Source organism: Castor canadensis, chromosome 5 (assembly GCF_047511655.1).
Source record: "Castor canadensis chromosome 5, mCasCan1.hap1v2, whole genome shotgun sequence".
In the NCBI taxonomy this organism is placed as follows: Eukaryota; Metazoa; Chordata; class Mammalia; order Rodentia; family Castoridae; genus Castor; species Castor canadensis.
This window is the reverse complement of record NC_133390.1, coordinates 45,696,687-45,716,184: the sequence shown is the minus strand read 5'-3', so window position 1 is coordinate 45,716,184 and position 19,498 is coordinate 45,696,687. Positions and strand designations below refer to the sequence as shown.

The following is a 19,498-nucleotide window of genomic DNA, read 5'->3' as shown; positions in this document are numbered from 1 at the left end:
TTATATATGTAAATGGCTGACACACACTGCACCAGTAATGGCTGCCATCTAATGTGGCTCACTGCAAGCCACATTGTACTCATATATCATATACTTTCAGGTGTAATTTTTACAGCAATCCTTTGCAGTACTGGAAAGGAGAGAACTAAGTCACTGTGTGTAGTTAATGCTACAATTGGTTATTTTAATCCTATTTTACAGATGTGGAAATAAATGAAAGAGATATTAAAGAATTTACCCAAAGCTGCACAAATCCTGACTAGAAAGAACATATTTTATATTGTGGTCCATCTGTTTGGTTATCTAGTGTTATGTAAAAAACCATTTGGAATTCAGTGGCTTAAAACAACTGTTTTATTCTTGCCATGGTTTTGTGGATTTACTGGACTGAGTTGGATGGTTTCTTTGTTCCTCAAGTTGGCTGTAGCTGCAGCTATCTGATGGTATGGTGGTGGGGTTGGAGTGGGTTTGTAATGTCTGAGAAAGTTCATTCACAAGGCTGACATTCAACGCTTTCTACTGGGAGCTCAGATGGAGCTTTCTGTTGACTGCAGCTCCTCTTCTTTGTAGTACTTTGTGTGGCCTCATCATGCAGATTGGCTCCACTCAATATTGGGACTGGCTTCCGGGAAGAAGTGTGGTGGGAAGACAAGCTCCAAAGTGCCAACATGTAAAACGCCTCCATTTGCAGCACAGTAGCTAATGTCACTTTGGCCAGGTTAGTCACCTGGTAAGCTCAGATCCACGTGGGAGAAAACTACACAAAGGACCAAGGAAGGTCACCACAGTAACAGCCCTCTGTTACAGCCCACCTGTCATCAAAAGTACTCTTTCCTGCCCTTCGCACCATCATTGGTGTGAGCATTTGGTAGCATGATGACCAATAGCTTGTGAAGGGATTTAGGGGTTTCACACACAGAGTCATCCACGTGTTTTCATAAGCTTTGATACTTTCCTGCTTCCAAATAGGACATAACATTTCAACTTCATTTAAATGATTTTAAAAGAAATTCCAGTTCTGTGAAAGAAATACCCCTCTCAAAGATCTAAATCATTTTCATGAAATTTTTGATGTCATTCTGTATTGGGTTTTCTGTATTTAATTCATTAATGAATAAAATAAGAAGGAATATTGTTACATTTTATGCTCTATCATTATTCAAATAAAAGTGAATATATAGCAATTATTTTTACAGTATCTGATTAATTTTAGATTTAAAAAAAAAAGAACTATTCTTTCAAAGAAATGGCCTTCATTACATTTTTGTAAAAGCAGGACTTTTACTTCAGAAATTATTATCTTTTTCTGCATTTTATATCAACTGTAAGAATTTATTTTTAATGGTATTTATGTAGGTAGGTACAATACAGAACTTTGTACTGAAATGTTTTGCTCCAGATAAGGCACTCTATATCTGTATGTGAAATTTATTTACTGTAATGATTCAAATACTGAAAATGTTGCTTCTATTAGCATTGATATTTAGAAATGTATCTATATATATGTTTTACTCTTGATTTATTACTTTAGGTTAAATTAGCAATGACATACAGATAATATAATTTCAAAGCTATTTGGTGACCAATGCAAACTCTGACGATGTCATAGACTAGTATCAAGATAGAGGAATGATAACACAGTGTAATCTCTGAATTGTTATTCTCTTAATGACTGTGGAACTGTTATTAAGCTTAAAAGTTTCAGATAAGTATATAACAGGAGTATTGAAGAAAATCAGAAACTTACTTTTAGTGACAACGCCTTCTAGGCGAATGATATTTGGGTGATCAAACTGACCCATGATACTAGCTTCTCTTAGAAAATCTCTTCTTTGCCGATCCATGTGCCCACCTTTCAAAGTTTTAATGGCAACGGGAATCTCTCTTTTCCCTGGAGTCTTCAAACGCCCACTACAGACTTCTCCAAATTCACCTTAAAATATGAACAAAAGCAGTTATCTGTTTAAATCAAACACTATTATTTCAGAAAAAATCAAATTGTCATATAGTGCCATCCTTTAAAAGCAAAAAAAAAAAACTCTCAAGTGTGTTAGTATGTTATTTTCACATGAAGATTTCTTTTGCATAGATAATATGCTTGATCAATAGCACTTATAATGAATAATGGAATGCATTTTCATATGCAATACCACAAGAACTCCCACTGAGATGTATACCTGATCTACTGAGAAAGTATACATAGCAGAATGGGTGATGCTAATGTAATTCTACAGAAAAGCAATCGCTACATAATGTTTCCTGTCCTTGTTCTAAATTCTGATAAATGAACTAAATGCCTGCTCTATTCAGGGAAGCCATCAGGCATGTGTTGTTGATTTGATCCCCAGGTCATATGCCTGGACTTCACTGACCATTAGAAATCAATACCAGGTCAAGTAGTGTATGAACTTGTTGAAAATACCCACACTGATTTCAACTATAATTAGTAATTATATAGACCAAGTTATAAGCCACGTGGATGGAGGTAAAAATACAACTAGAGGAGTTATGTTTCAGGACTAGCTTCATTGAATAGAGTAAATAATAAGTATTTATCAAGTATTTACTATATATATATATATTACTAGGTTGCTATGAATTCCAAAGAAGTCTTTGTTCTCCCTAACTCAAAGGAGAATTTAGATGAATGAAACACTTGGAACTTCAGAGCCAATGGATGTAAATCCTATATTTGTTGAGCATAGTAGTGGCTAGAAGACTTGCTGAAGGAGATAGAACTTAGGCTGAACTGTGAATGATGAGAGGATTTGGAAATTCAAGAGAAGAAGGTAATTTGAAGAAAAGGGTACATGAAAGGAGTGCAGAAAGTTAAGACAAAGATTCAAATGTGGACACAGGGCATCAGGGAGATTTCTCACAGGACACTGTGAGAAAGAAGGTCATGAGTTTTCGCAGTGCAGTGCAACACATTCAACATAGCTTGAAATTCCAGATACAAGTTTTCTAGGTCCAAATACCTGCTTTTACTTAAGAGCATGAAGCTTGATTCCTAATTTATTCATTTGTAAAGTACAGATAACAAAACTTTTTATTTCTCTATAATGTCCTTTCCCAGCATGGATGTTAGGACTATCAAAGGTGACAATATATATGAAAGTGTTTATAAACTTACAGTGCTGCAAGTCATTTGAAACTTTGGAAAGGTAAAAAGGAAGAACATTTAAATATCTTCAGTTTGTCCTTTAGTGACTCTAGACAATTGTCAGATGCAATATCAGTTTAAGAGAAGAGGATCAAATTAAAATTTTTCCTTGCCATAGATTTCAATTATCCAAACTTTCTTTGGTTAATTCATCACAGTCAATTACATGTTGACTATACATGAATGTTAAATACCCTTGGTGTATACATATAAGTAAAAATAAGTAAAAACTGAATAGCAAAGCTTTTATTCCAAAAATCATTTGTATACTCGATCATTAGAAATAGAAAATGATCTGAGAAAAGAGTTTTCTTAATATATGTTAAAAAAATAAAGCAAGCACACAAAACACTGAAAAGACTGCTGCCCCAAAACTTTCAGTGCATACGATATTGAGATTTTGCAAATCTTGCATAAATTTGGCATCAAGGATAACAACAATTTTTTAAAATGCAATGATGCCCTCAATTTGTTCAGGGAAGGGTGTTCGTATTTTATAGAAAAATGAAGCTATAAGTTGTCGGTTCTGTTAAAACAATGCTTTTGCTTTTGTGATTTTATCTTGTAACTAAAAAAACGGCAATTGACAGAAAATTTCAACATTTAAAGGTATTTATGCAATTAAGCTAATGTCAGATATATCTAAGGCCTATCATGACACCTGAAGTTTGTCCTCAGAGCACTGTTTTTTTCTTAGTGAATACCCACAATAGTACAAATATTTCTTCTCTTTTTCTTTCACTTTGCCTGAAAAAAATCTGCTAGTATTTATAAAGATTCAGCAGTATTTTAAAGCCTATCACCTGGCATGAACCCATAACCCATGCAAGACAGACTTAGTGGTAATTTTCTTTGGTTTTTTGTTGTCTGAAACTCATGCATCTTATTAACACCAAGAAGGTATTTTCTTCATATCAAGCTTTGCATGATCAAGCTGTTATCACACTTATTTCACTGTCACTAAATATGGTTGCCTCAATTAAAGATCTGAGACTCCTGCTGCAGTTTTTAGGCAATGTCCCAAAGGCTTAGTCACAGAATGCATTAAAGTCCTTATCTAGAGTTGGTCTGTATGCATCAGACACATTGGGAAGACCAAAAAAAATTTTAACATATGATTTCAGATATTTCCAAGGACTGATTTATTATGTTATTGCCCTTATACTAATCATAGAGGCCCCATATATAACTTAACTCTAAATAAGAGAAATCACTCCTCAATAAGGTAATGTATATTAATATATACCTTTTAGTCCATAATTATTGACTATAGGGGTATAATGTTAACTACATATTCTTTCTTTTTTAATACACAGTTGTAATCAGTATTACAGCGCTGGACTTATGCAGCACTTATGTGTTTAATATACATTTTAATCTCTACAAAAAATCAACAAAGTAGGTACTTATATTATTCCATTTACAGATGAAACTAAGGCACACAAGCTAAGTAACTTGTCCACAGTGACAAAGCAAGGAAGTGAAAGAGCTGTCATTTGAACCTAGGCTGTCTGTTCTCTGCTGTCTGAGCTATATGTCATTGCTAAAATTTCCTTGTGTTAGTATGCTAAAGTCTCCATTGATAACAATGATGTCTTCAAACCACCTATTGTACAGTGTTTAAAAACATCAAGATGATATGGATAGGTGCATGGAATGATAAAACCATGTCCTATAAATACTTCACTATTAAATAAAATGAAGACCTATCTCAAATATGCTATAGGTTAGATGGTCTGGAAAAATCACTCTCAAGTAGTTTCAAGAAAATAAAGAAAATTATATCCAGGATAATTGATCTTCTGCCACTGACAGTGCAGACAGTGCTAACAACCCCATCTGTCTCCCTGGATGGTGATTAAACCTTTCTTGACAAGCAATTTTGTTGTATAATATACAGAATCATATCAAAATATCAATTAGTATTGAATTTTCCACATAAACCCTATATAATTGAACTAAAACTGAGAGGAAATGGTGGGGGCAAAAGGGACAATCTTTCAGAGAGCCTAGGATATCATCATCACTTGCCTTTCTAAAATTTTACTACTTGAGTCCTCAGATTTTGGTTCTCCCTTGCCTTCACCCTCTTGATAACCAAAGAAGCAAAGAACTACTCTCTGATTTTTTAATTTCATTTGTTTGTTTTATATTTTTTGACAGTACTGGGGTTTGAACTCAGGGCCTTGCATTTGCTAGGAAAGTGTTCTACCATATCTCTAACACTTTTTTGCTTTGGACTCTTTTTCTAATAACCCAGCCCCTTGTGTTTTTTGCCTGGGTTGACTCAGACCACTGTTCTCTTACCTTTACCTACAACATACAGCTATAAACCACCATGCCTGGTTTATTTGTTGAGATGGGATCTCTTTAACCCTTTGTCCAGACTAATCTTGGAACTGATACTTCTGAACACCATCTCTTGAGTAGCTGAGATTGTAGGTATGTACCACTGCACCCAAATGATTTTTTAAATCATTACTCAGGGATGATGAAATATTTCTTTACTTCCTGAGAGGAATGCTCTCCATCAGAAGTTGTATCCCTTCTTTATCAATATACCTCCTAGTGCTTTTCTATAGGGATGGTTCCTTATTAACAGTAAAGGCTGAGTTTGATGTCTCTCCTTCAGAAGTTTTTCCTAATCAGCTTCCCATGTAACTCAGCCTCCTACCACTAAATGGCAAACTAACTGCAAAAGAAAAACAAATAATAGGAGCCTCTAACATTTTGAAGTTGGCCTGGCTTTCAAATGTAGGTTATTTTATTCTGCTATTTGAGTAGAATGTCAACCTCAGACAAGGATACTCTCAGACAATGATAAAATGAGGCATGACAAGCCACTTCACAATTTTATCTAAGCCCAGACAAAGGCAAATATCACTATTTCTCTGTTAAAGTGAGTGCTACCTTAAAAAAATAAATTCTACCTTTATTCTCATTCTAGTCTCTCTTAGCTATAGCTAAGATTTATTAGGATACTATGGTAAAATTTCTTAAAGACCGGCATTATACGTGCTTCAATGCTGGGGGAATCTGGGAGGGACTCAAATAGGCCTATTGCAAATTCCCCTCCTCATTCTGCTACTGCAGAGAGGGTTGCCTAGCCAAATAGCTATCTTTATTAAACTGGGTACAGTTCCTCCAAACTGGGTGCAGTTCTTCTTAAGCCTCAGGTTTCAGTTCTATGCGAGCCTGTAGAATGATCCAAACAAGTTAATCCCATCCTCCAGAAGGATTTAAACTGTCTCTCTTTGATACAACAAGGTCTGAACCCTACAACCTTAGCTGTTCACTCAGTTCCCAAGTGTAAATTTCATGTGTCTCTTCATGATGTGTGATATCTTCCCTTCCTGGATTGTGGGTACATACAGTTAATAAGTATTTTGTCATCTAATCTATCCAATATGAAGTGTTATAAATTTGGCCATTGCCATAACACAAGAGCCAGAATCCCCCCTCACCAATAGGGTTAATAGAAGACAATTAAAACAAATATCCAGGGGTGATATTAGCAATATGGTAGAATAGTTGTTCACCTGATCATATTCCCCCACAAAAAGAATTCTGTACCCATCTGTAAATAAACATCTCTTTGCTGGAGCTTTTAGATTCAGGTAAGTTGTAAAACCCCATTGGAGCTGCAAACTTAGCAGGGTCATTTTGAAAGTATGCATCTACACTCTGGTGGCATATCCACTAATTATAACTCTAGCTATAGATCTAGAGACAATTGCCAAATGGCTTGGCTATAGACCTATTCAGCTTTGAGCCTTCAAACAAAATCATTAGCCAAAGAGTCTAGGAGAAATCAAGCATACTGTGCCTTGCAATCAGATCTGTCTGCTTGCCAACATTGGTCATGGCAGTGGATCTGAGAGTTATCTTGCAATTTTGCTCTGTTCCCCCTCAGTTAAGGTTCCATCTCTGCTAGTGAGTCTGGCTTGCGGATCTCTGTTTCACAGAAGATCCTGAAAGGGTCCTGAAACTCAGTTCTAGCCATTTCTATCTGAAGCCTGGGAGCAAGATGGCCCACATAGAAATCTGTTGAGATTTTATTCCACACCAGTACCACCATGTCAGGCCTGCCAGTAGTACTACCACAGCAGAATCCAAAATAACCTTTAACCTCAGTGTTAATATTTTCTGGCTGTGATCTGGGAGCAACTCTACAAAGCTGGAGTACCATCAAAAGATGTGTCTGTCTGAGTCTTCCTGGCAGGCTGGTTGATCTTTGCCCCACAGTAGATTCTCAAGTGCTGAATTTTGGTTTTGGCCCTTCTTATCTGCAGAGAGCAGTTTCAGCTTGCTGGGAAGGAAATCACAGCCTCTGAAGGCTGATGCTCTGACCTTGATCCCACTGTATATCTTAAAATAACCCTATAAATTGGTCCTATCCTTTCTCACCTGCAGATGAAGAGCAGATCTGCTCACCCACAAAATCACCAGGAGACATACCTATCTGTTTCCCAGGAGACAGGCCTGAAGATTTCAGTCTTGGCTGTAGATTCTGAAACTACCTTGTAACTCAGTTCAAACCCATTGCAGTAGTGCAAGGCAGGGACCAATTCAATGACCAATGAGAGACTTCCTAGGGATTGGAGGAAGCCACATTCAGCAGTATATAAAATTGTAACTATTTGGAAACACAATTTACAAAATGTTGAGCCATGAAATGGATATATATTTGATTTTATCCAAATCTGCAAAACCTGAACCAGACCCTCAGCATTCCAGCATCAGCCTTACTGGTCAAGGTGCTGAAGGCAGTACAATCTACCCAGTGAATAGATGGGACCCATGCCAACTAGAATCCCTAGTAATAGGCCCACCAACTGCAATGTTCAATGTGACCCAGGATCAGCCATGAGACACAGATTCAACCCTACTCAATTGTTTCCATAGGAAATGTACCCCAAATATGTCCAGAGACCTTGCAGGAGAAAACCTTAAGCTGTCAAAACAAGTATCTAAAGATTAAAGAGGATTTAGTGCCTTCAAAAGCACACATACTAATGCAAAATAACATAAACAAACAATTGGGGAAACAGGACACTACCAAAGAAAACTATTAAAGCACCAATAAACAACTCCAATTAAATGGAGATACATGAATTGCCAGAAAAAATCAAAATAAACATCTTAAGTGTTTCAGATACAAGGAAGTACAGATAGCTAAATAAAATTAGCAAACTAATGCATAAATGAAATGAAGAGAAATAGAAACCATAAAAAAGAGCCAAGCAGGATTGAAAAATACAATGGTGTTAAAGAATGCAAATACAGAACTGAAAAATGCAATAGGGTTTCAACAGTAGACTTAACCAGGCAGAAAAAATAATTAGTGAACCCAAAGACAGTCCATTTGAAATCAACCAATCAGAGGAACAAAAAGAAAAAAAAAAGTGAAGAATCATAAGGGTTCTGCGTGGCATGATAAATCGTGATCACACAAATTATGAGCACACCAGAAGGAGAAGAGAGAGAAAACGAGGGAAGAAAGCAAGCATGTTTAAAGAAATATTGGTTGGAAAGTTCCCAAATATGAACATAGAGACCCAGAAAGCTCAAAGTATCCCAAGAAAGACAATAAAAAAGAATTATTGGAGATATGTTGTAATAAAATCTTCAAAGTTTAAAGACAAAGAGAGAATCTTGAAAGCAGTGAGACAGAAGGAATTTGTCATACATAAAGGATCTTCCATAAGGCTATCAGCAGACTTTTCAACATAAATCTTGCATTCCAAGAGGTTGTGGGAAGAGATATTCAAAGACATAAAAGAAAAAAATTGGCAATCAAGAATACTGTAGTTGGCAAAGCCATCCTTAAGAAATGAAGAGATAAAGACATTTTAAGACAAACAAAAATTGAGGGAATTCATCACCGAGAGACTAATCTTTTAAGAGTCTAAAAGGAAGATCTTTAAGTTGACAGACTGGATGATAAGTAATATGAAAACATACAGTAGTATAAAACTCACTGCTAAAGGTAAATATATAGGCAAATTTTGATTATTTTAATATTGCAAAGGTGATGTGTAAATAACTTATAATTCTAGGGTGACTTAACTCTAGTATAAAAAGTTACATCTAGTGTGATATTAAAATAACTATAGGTATAAAAATTGGCTAAGAAATACACAATATAAAATGTTGTAAAGTATGACATCAATAGTAGAAAATGTATGAGGTAGAAGTATATGTGTAGAATCTCTGTGTGTGACTGAAACTGAGGTACTTTAGCTTGTATCAGGATTTTATAACATATAACCTATTATAATAGGATGTTTTCTGTAAACCTCATGACAATAAAGAAAAAATCTTTAGTATATACAGAAAACATACAAAAAAAAGAATCAAAGCATACCACTATAAACATAAGACACGCAAAGAAGCTAGCAGGATTGGAAGAAAGGAGCACAATAACTACAAAGCAATCAATAGGAATTAACAGCATGTCATTAGGAAGTTCTTACCTATCAATTATTACTTTAAATATAAATGCTTTAGATTCTCTAAATAGGTTAATGAATAAAAGAAAAAATGTAACAATATGCTGCCCATAAGAGACTTACTTTATTTAGCCTTAAGGACACATAGACTGAGAATGAAGGGATGGAAAAACAGGCAATGGTAATCAAATTGAGCAAGGGCATCTGTGCTTACATCAGACAAAGTAGACTTTAAATCAAAAGTAGCAAAAAGAGACAAAGTGAGGCATGTATAAAGAGGAAGGAATCAATTCATTGAGAGGACATAACAATTTAAAAAATACATGCACCCAACATCTCAGCATCTAAGGTATAAACCAAATATGAGTGGTTCTACAGGGTGAGATTGGCTGCAGGGGACGTCAGTACTCTACCTTCAACAGAATCCCACAGAAAATCAATAAGGAAACCACGGACTTTGAAAACATTTCAGGTCACGTGGACCTAACAGACATGTAGAAGAATGAAAATAGACCCTCATTTTGCCTTTTATATAAGGAATCAAGAAATAAATTCAAGATAGAATTAAACAAAAAATAAAGCACACAGGAGTTAATTTAAGTAAGGAGGTGAAAGAGCTCACAGTGAGACTTCAAAACATTAATGAAAGAAATAAAAGATGATGAAAATGGATGGAAGATTATCCTATGCTAATGCATTGTAACAACTAATATTGTTGAAACTGCCATGTAACTCAAAGCAATCTACAGATTCAATGGAATCCCTAACAAAATTCCAATGTTATTTTTTCTTTAAATAGGAAAAAACAATTCTTCAATTTGAATGGATCCATAAAATGCCCTGAATAGCCAAGGCAGTCTTGGGCTAAAGGAACAAACCTGGAAATGTCATACTACCTGACTTCAAAATATACTACAAAGCCACAGGCATCAGAAGAGCATGGTACTACCACAAAAATTTGATAGATAGCCACGGAACAGTTCTCAGAACCTAGAAACAAATCTACCTATTACAGAGCAAAGGAAACAACAGAACAAAGAGTTATGGGTTAGGAGAAAATATTTTCAAACCAAACATCTGATAAGGGACAAATATCCAAAATACATAAAGAAATCAACTCAATACCAAGACAACAAAAAACTCAATTTAAAAATGGACAAAGGAGCTAACTAGACATTTCCAAAAGAAAATATACAGCTGGTCAACAGATATATCAAAAATGTCTGATCACTAATTGTTATGGAAATGCAAATTAAAAGCACAATGAGCTGTCACTTCATGCATGTTAGAATGGCTATTATGAAAAAGATGAAGGAAGGAAATGTTGTAGAGGACACAGAGAAAAAGGAACTCTTGTGTACTTTTTGACAAGAAGCAGCCATTTAGGCAAGTGCTATAAAGGTTCCACAGAAAATTAAAAATGAAATTATTATGCGATCCAGAAAACCCACTTGTGGATGTATACACAAAGGAATTGAAATGAATGTGCTGAAGGTTTGTCTGCACTCACATTTTCATTGCAGCATTATTCATAGTAGCTGAGATTGGAAGCAACCTAGGTGTTCATTATTGAATAAATGGATAAAGAAAATGTGGAAAGATTTTCATGCTTCACTCCAAGTGCTAAAATGTTGATAGGATAAGCTGTATGTATTTTAAAATATTCATAGCAACCAGAATGAAACTGATATACACAAAACATTAACTGAAAAGTTTATCATTTTTCCAAATGACTGAACTTGGTTCTATGAAAAAAACATGTTAATGTCTCTATATTATTTGTTTCATGAATGAAATTAGTGACTGATGGGGAAAAAAACCTCTAGGTTTAAAATATATATGTTGGCCTTTGTGTTTCTTCTTTAGAGAAGTGTCTGTCAGACTATTTGCCCATTTTTAATTGGATTTCTTGGTTTTATTTTTGGTTGTTTATTGAATTCCTTATATATTCTTGATATTAATCCTCTGTCAGATGCATAGTTGGCAAGTATTTTCTTCCATTCTAGAAGCTCACTCTGTATATGTTTCCTGAGCTGTGCAGAAAGAAGTTTCTAATTTGATATAATCCATTTGTCAATTTTTACTTTTGTTTCCTATGCTTTGGGGATTATATTCAGAAAATCATTGCCTAGTCAATGTCTTGAAATGTTTCCTCTATGCTTTCTTCTAGGAGTTTCAGTCTCAGGACTAAAAAAGATTTTTTTAAATCCTATACATGACTTTAGCATACTTGCTTTTTTGTAGCATATGTAAATTGTTATATATAAAAGAGATTAAAAAATTTTAGGAAAATGCATGAAATAAAAAGTAAAATTTTAAAAAGAAAGAAATTGTGATAAATATACATAATGAATTTCTATTTACCCTTAAAACATTTGGGAATTTTATCATTTCCAATAATATGGAAGAACTCAGAGGACATTAACTAGTCTGTTCCTGGTGGACTGTGCTTATAGTATTAGTGTATTTATTGCATAGAACATTGACTATTTGGAATTATCTTTAAAATTCATTTTTTCCTGTTTACTCCTTGTTTTTTTTTTTTAGCTGCTTCTCCATTCCAATACTTCCCAATAACTCTATCCTGTCAGTGACAGTCTAAGTTATGAAGACATGGGCACTGATTATCTCCATTACCTATTGTACCACCAAGTACACAATAAACATCTCTATAATATCAGTTGCATGAATGAAATATGTGAGGGGAAAAAAACAACTCTTGGTTCAAGATTAGGATGTTTTAGAGTAGATGTAATGGTCAGAGAACTTGCCAGTACACTAACATTTGTTTACTGTGCATAGAATCTTTTGTTTTTCTTTCACTGTGTAGAGTTAAGACATGCCTTTTGTTTTCAGTTTCATTTTTTTAAACTTAACTGCAAACAATCCACTTTCCTTTCTGAGTACAGAGGCAATAAGAACAATATTTTCAAGTGTCATGTAGAAAGATAAAACATAAGAAATACAGAAGAAAAACTTATATGATTAGAGTTAAAAAAATTCGGCTCTAGAGGGATATGTTAGTCTCTTGAGATCTTAAGGTAAATTGCATTATTATTGTTATCAGGAGAGTCACTTTCCAGCTGTATTCACTCATTGCCTGTCATTCAGGGATGGAATGCTAGTATATCCTTGTGAGTAATTTTGTCTGATTTCTTCCTGATACATAGCACACTTTCTACATAAGAAAAAATCATTTTTAGGAAAAGTTATAATCAAGCACCTATTGAATTGATATTTTAATGCTTTCAATTTCACAGACAGGTTCAACAAAGTGCAAGGTTTCTCCTGCTTATTAAGACTTGTCAATAGGAGGGTGGTGAACCCAGAGAACAGGACAGGATCTTAGAAATTAGGGATTCTACTTCTGGCTTTACCACTAATTTGTTTCTATGGCATTAGAGAGTCACTTTAATTTTTCCTGCTTTGTGTCATTGTGGATATGCTAAATACCTTTCACCTATCTACTTCTAGAGAAGTGCAGATTAATACGTAAACATTTGTAAAGCTATTTGTGTTAGAAAAGATCTATGTAACTGCTGGGTCTTTTAAAACTATACCGGTATCTCAGAAGACCCGTTAAATATGCCACTTTGAGCATCCTTCATTGCTAGGTCTAAAAAGTCTAGGTTAGGAAGAAGGAATTCTTGCTTTTTTTTCTTTTATTGTTGTGGTGGGTGGGGGTACACTGTAGCATTTACACAGGTTCTTATAATGTATCAAATATATCATATATGAATTCACTCCCTCTACCATTCTTCTTTATCCTCTTCTCCCCAATTCCTGTAGTACTTTCATCAGTATCATTTTTTGCATTTACATACATGCATACACAATTTTTTGCACTGTATTCACCCTCCTACCCTCTTTCCCCATCACTTGCCCCTCCCGCTGGTGCCAGCCCTCCCCTCTGGGCAAGAATTTTTCCAACCTCCTGTTCTCCAATTTTGTAGAAGAAAAAAGAGAAAAGATAAAATGAAAAACATTTTAGCTTGTTTGAGATAAAGGTAGCTACACAGAGAGTTTCCTTGTGATATTTCCATGTATATATATATATATATATATGTATGTCACAACCCCAATTGGTTTATCTCCTCTAGTCCCTTTCTTATGGTGGTTTCAGCCAGTTTAAGATTTTTATATTCATTCTTGTATAGAGAATATATCAACCATATTCAAGTTCTTAGTTTCCCTACCCCTTCTGTGCATGATCTCCCTTTAGTGTGACCAGTGTTTCATAATATTGCTACATTTGTATTAGGTCTATATTCCATGAGAGAGAACATGTGACTTTTGACTTTCTGAGTCTGGCTAACTTAAGATGACGTTCTCCAGTTCCATCCATTATTGGCAAATGACAAAATTTCATTTTTCTTTGTTGCTGAGTAAAATTCCATTATATATAAATATTGCATTTTCTTAATCCCTTGGTCAGTAGTGGGGCATCTTGGCTATTTCCATAGCTTAGCTATTATAAATAATGCTGCAATAAACATGGTTGTACAGGTGTCTTTGTTGTAGGCTGACTCAGAATTCTTCGGGTACATCCTTAGGAGTGGTATTGCTGGATTGTGTGGCAGATCTATTTTTAATTTTGTAAGAAGCCTCCATACTGTTTTCTATAGTGGTTGTACTAGCTTACATTCCTACCAGCAGTCTATGAGGGTTCCTTTTTCCCCACAGCCCCGCCAACATTTATTGTTGTTTGTTTTCTTTTATTAATTTATTCACATGTGCATACATTGTTTGGGTCATTTCTCCACCCTGCCCCCCTCCCCCACCTTCTCCTTCCCTTCCCCCTTCAGTTTCAGGCAAGTTCTGCCCTTATCACTAATTTTGTTGAAGAAAAGACATAAGCATAATAAGGAAGACAACGCGTTTTTGCTAGTTAAGGACAGCTATACAGAGAGATTCCTAACATTGCTTTCATGTACTCATGTATTACGACCCATGTTGTTTGTTCTCTTGATGATAATCATTGTAATAGGAGTGATGTGGAATCTTAACATGGTTTTGATTTGCATTTTCTTTATGGCCAGGAATGATGAACATTTTTTCATGTGTTTTTTAGCCATTTGGACTTCTTCCTTTGAAAAGGCTCTGTTCAGTTCATTTGTCCATTTCTTCATTGGGTCATTGATTTTTTGGGAGTTTAGTTTTGTGAGCTTCCTGTATATTCTGCTTATCAGTCCCTTGTTTGATGTATAGCTGGCAAAGATTTTCTCCCACTCTGTGGATGGCCTCTTCAATTTAGAGACCATTTCTTTTGTTGTGCAGAAGCTTTTTAATTTGATATAGTCCCATTTGTTGATCCTTTCTCTTAGTTGTTAAGTCACTTGAGTTCTACTGAGGAGGTTATTGCCTATTCCTATTCCTCAATTCTTTAAGACCAGTGAGTAAGGATTTTTTTTTCTTTTATTATTCATATGTGCATACAAGGCTTGGGTCATTTCTCCCCCTGCCCCCACCCCCTCCCTTACCACCCACTCCACCCTCTCCCTCTCCCCCCAACCCCCTCAATACCCAGCAGAAACTATTTTGCCCTTATCTCTAATTTTGCTGTAGAGAGAGTATAAGCAATAATAGGAAGGAACAAGGGTTTTTGCTGGTTGAGATAAGGATAGCTATACAGGGCATTGACTCACATTGATTTCCTGTGCGTGTGTGTTACTTTCTAGGTTAATTCTTTTTGATCTAACCTTTTCTCTCGTTCCTGGTCCCCTTTTCCTATTGGCCTCAGTTGCTTTTAAGGTATCTGCTTTAGTTTCTCTGCGTTAAGGGCAACAAATGCCAGCTAATTTTTTAGGTGTCTTACCTATCCTCACCCCTCCCTTGTGTACTCTCGCTTTTATCATGTGCTCAAAGTCCAATCCCATTGTTGTGTTTGCCCTTGATCTAATGTCCACATATGAGGGAGAACACATGATTTTTGGTCTTTTGGGCCAGGGTAACCTTGTGAGTAAGGATTTTTAACATCTTTATCAAACAATGGGCAAGATTTCTTGAGTGACTGTGCTAAATAGCACATTATCACTTTTTCCTACACCATATTACTATCATTAGTCCCTTTTTCTATTGAGAATATATCAACTTTCAAACTCACTGATATCTCTTACTCCTACAACACCTCTTCTATTCAGTGTATCAGCCTCTACCAGATGTCCTCTCACACCAACCTGCTTTCTCGCCTCAAGACATATTGAAAGAGTTCCTCTTTAAATTGAAAAGTATTTGCACTTTAGAAACAGCTCTTCTTGATGCTCTATAAAAATTGATTTTTCATTCTGCTATCAGAAGAATCATGTTAGAAATCAAATCTAATGGAAACAATCTCTACAACCCAGGAACATTCCTCAATTTTTTTGTACTGTTTCTTTGTTTACCAAACTTAGCTGCTTTGCTATAAATGTACATAAAACACATAGCATGTCTCTACCAGTTTCTGTTATTGTCTCCACCACTTCCACCTGCCTTCCAGCATACCCTGCAATTAAAATTTAGAACTAATTCAATGATTTCCTGAGCATTCTTGGAGAATTTCAGAGTAATACTACCAGAAATGTATGGCTCTGTTCTCAGGTATAGTCTCTTTTTAGCATAATGCTATCTCAGGTTACTGTCTTTCACCCTCACTAACTACTGCATTTAGACTGTTAAATTTCATATCCACACTTATAGCTCAGATTTTTCTCTTGAACTCTATCTATTCTTGTACTAACACCTGTAAGTCTCCTAGAGACTATCTTTTCATCATCTCCTGTAATAGTCTGCCAGGCTGCCATAAAAAAATATCATAGATGCTGGATTAAAGAACAGAAATTTATTCTGTCACTGTTTTGAAGGGTAGGGAGTCATAGTTCCATATGCTGATTGATTCAGTTCTTAGTATGGCTTTCTTCCAGGCTTGTGAACAATTACCTTCTCATTGTATCCTTACTTGGTGTTTCTTGGTATATAAAAGTAAAAAAGGATAGCTCTCTTTTCTTCCTAGAAAACCACCAATCCTAGGGATTAGGAGCCCAAGTATAACCTCATTTAATCATTTTTACCTCCTAAAAGTTCAATCTCTCTTTTTTTTTTAAGTTCAATCTCCAAATATAATTACATTGGAGGTTAGGGTTTCAACCTCCAATTGTGTGTGTGTGTACACAATTCAATCCATAGCATCTCTTAAACCCTACTTTTCATACTTTATCCCTTAATTCCTCTAGTAACTGTGGTTGGTTGAGTAAGTCCTTCACTCCTCAAATGTCAATACCTGAATCCACAAAAACCTGTGATTATGTTACTTACTTAGCAAAAAGTACAGTTACATTAAATTAATGGTTTTGGGATGAGAAGATTATGCTAGTCATTCAGGGGGCCCAGTGTAATCACAAGGGCCCTTATAGAAGAGAGGCAGGAAAGACAGAAGAGATGGGATGATACAGAGGTGAAAGAGTTGGAATAAAGTTTGAAGATGCTATGCTGTGACTTTGAAGGCAGAGAAGGACCCACAAATTGAGGATTGTTGGAGATCTTTAAAAGATGGGACACGTAAGCCTGCAGATTTGTGCCTGAAGGCTTCTGGAGGAATTAGTCCTGCCAACACCCTGACTTTAACTCAGTGAGACTCATTTGGAACTTCTGACTTCAAGATCTACAAAATAACAAATTGTGGATTTTCAAAAGTCACTAAGTTGTGGTAAAACATAGATGGCATTTAGCATAAGACTGATACAGAATGAATTTTCAAATCTTAGTTTCCATTTCAGGCTGAGAAATAGTCCTCTTTTAGGCATGGTTACTCAATGCTCTTTAATGCTCTCTCTCTCTTTTGTTCTTCACAAATAGCACTTCTCTCACTAAGTGTAATTTTTTATTGCCACTACAGTGTGAAATTTTGAGGGCAGAGACTGCCTTCCTTTTGAGCCCCTAGTGTCTGTTATAGTGAACACGATGGGTAACTAATGTTATTGAATGCTTGACTGGACAAATATCTTCATGATAGACACCTGCACAAATATTTAACTCTCCATGTGAAGTATACACTAAACGTTTTCTAGAGTTACTGGAGAAAGCAACAAGAAAAGACTATCATTTATCCCAGTGTGAGAATTCCTACACCAGCACAAATAAGACATTCTGCAATACAGGCAGGCAACAGAAATAATCAGTATTCATCATGGAAGGCTTATGTTTAGACAGCCAGGATGAAAAGAAGTTAGTGGACTGTCACCAGTGGTGGTCAAAATTCTTTAAGTACTGGGAGAGAAAGCATTTTTCCAAAAGCATACAGACAATTATTTTGAATGGATTACTATTAAAAATGATATTATGTGGGTCTTTAACAACAATAAAGACTGCATGGCTTTAACATACTAAATATTTGTAAATAAAACTGTTATTAGATCATTTTATTTTATGCTAAAGAAAATATTCACAATCACTAACAACTTTGTAAATTAAGTCATAATTCAAAATTTTAGACATCTTAATGTGATTTTATTTATTCTCTAGAGATAGTAACTGACAGATGTTCTAATAGAATAATAAACATGAAAAAGTTTGTTTTCAAATTAAAGCTCTGTTTTCACTAACGTAAACTGTATTACTTTAGTTAAAATTTCATTCAGTCAGTTTGTTTCTCAGGGACATTCATTATACTTTAAAGAAAATTGTTTATGCTTCATTATTTATTAAATAACTCATCTAGTTATTCTAGATTATAATATATGCCATTATTATGTGTACTTCTCAGAAAGAAATAATGCTGCCAATTAAACTACAAATGTGCATTATTTGTGATTTGTGTATTTCTCTTTTACCAAGTTGTTAACTTGGATATTTAGGTCATTAATTCTCAGCATTTATTTCTTTCTTTGTTTTTTGTTTTGTAAGCAGTGGGGTTTGAACTCAGGCTTCATGCTTGCTAGGTAGGTGCTCTCACTGCTTGAACCACTTCACCAGCCCTGTTTTGTGTTGGGTATTTTCTTGCCTGGTTGACTTTGAAGCACGACCCTTCTGATCTCTGTTTCCAGAGTAGCAGAGTAGCTAGGATTACAGACATGAGCCACTGGGACTTTGTTTTTAGAATAAGTATTTTAAGACTTTATATTTATCTTTGAAGTACTTCACTAGTTGTAACCCATAAGTTTCAAGTTGTACTTTCTTTTTTATTATTTAGTTCCAGAAATTTTCTAATTTACATTAGAATGACCCATGAATTACTTGAATAACTTAACTAAATCACACTGAAAATAATGCATGAGTTATTCATTGGACACCTCTATTTCAAAAATTGTGTTAAATTCTCTAATTTTAGTTATTTTTCTATTGTTTATTTCTACCTGAACTGTATTTTATTTAGAAATATATTCCACAAAAGCTTATTTCTTTGAAGCTCTTTGAAAACTGCCTTAAGTTCTAGGATGTGTCAGTTTTCATATATATTTTTATTTCCTTGAAAACAATATAATTCTTCAAATTTAGGCTTATTTTCTTTTCATATTCAAAAGATAGTATTTGTTAGCTGTACTACTCATATTCTCTATTCTTTATGTTTTTTCTACTCAATCTAGCAATTATTAAAGAAAATATATAAGCAACTACTCTGAAATTGGTAGGTTTGTCATTTTTTGATTGTGTTACTATGATAAATTTTGCTTTTCATTTTTTGCATATATTCTTACACATCTTATTGTTGGTGGGTACAAGAAGGTAAATGCAAAAAGAGTGATCCCTAGTACTGAATGTCACCTTAGAAATTTTTAAATTTCTCACAAAGTATGGATAACATTTGAGTTTGAGCACAGCCATTTTAAAAATGAAAAAGATTGATGTTTCTTAATATACTTTTACTCATTACCTCCCATTATATAAATATTAAAATAATAATAAGGGG

At 34.9% G+C, this 19,498-nt stretch overlaps 1 protein-coding gene across 5 annotated transcripts in view; it reads right to left on the bottom strand.

Moving 5' to 3' along the window:
• Window positions 1-19,498, bottom strand: part of Epha6 (EPH receptor A6) — a 933,912-nt gene that overhangs the window by 267,112 nt on the left and 647,302 nt on the right. For all 5 annotated transcript variants that reach the window (XM_074072950.1, XM_074072946.1, XM_074072947.1 and 2 more), the window contains one exon: window positions 1,748-1,933. In XM_074072950.1, the coding sequence (XP_073929051.1) occupies window positions 1,748-1,933 (186 nt within the window). The remainder of the gene's footprint in view (window positions 1-1,747; window positions 1,934-19,498) is intronic.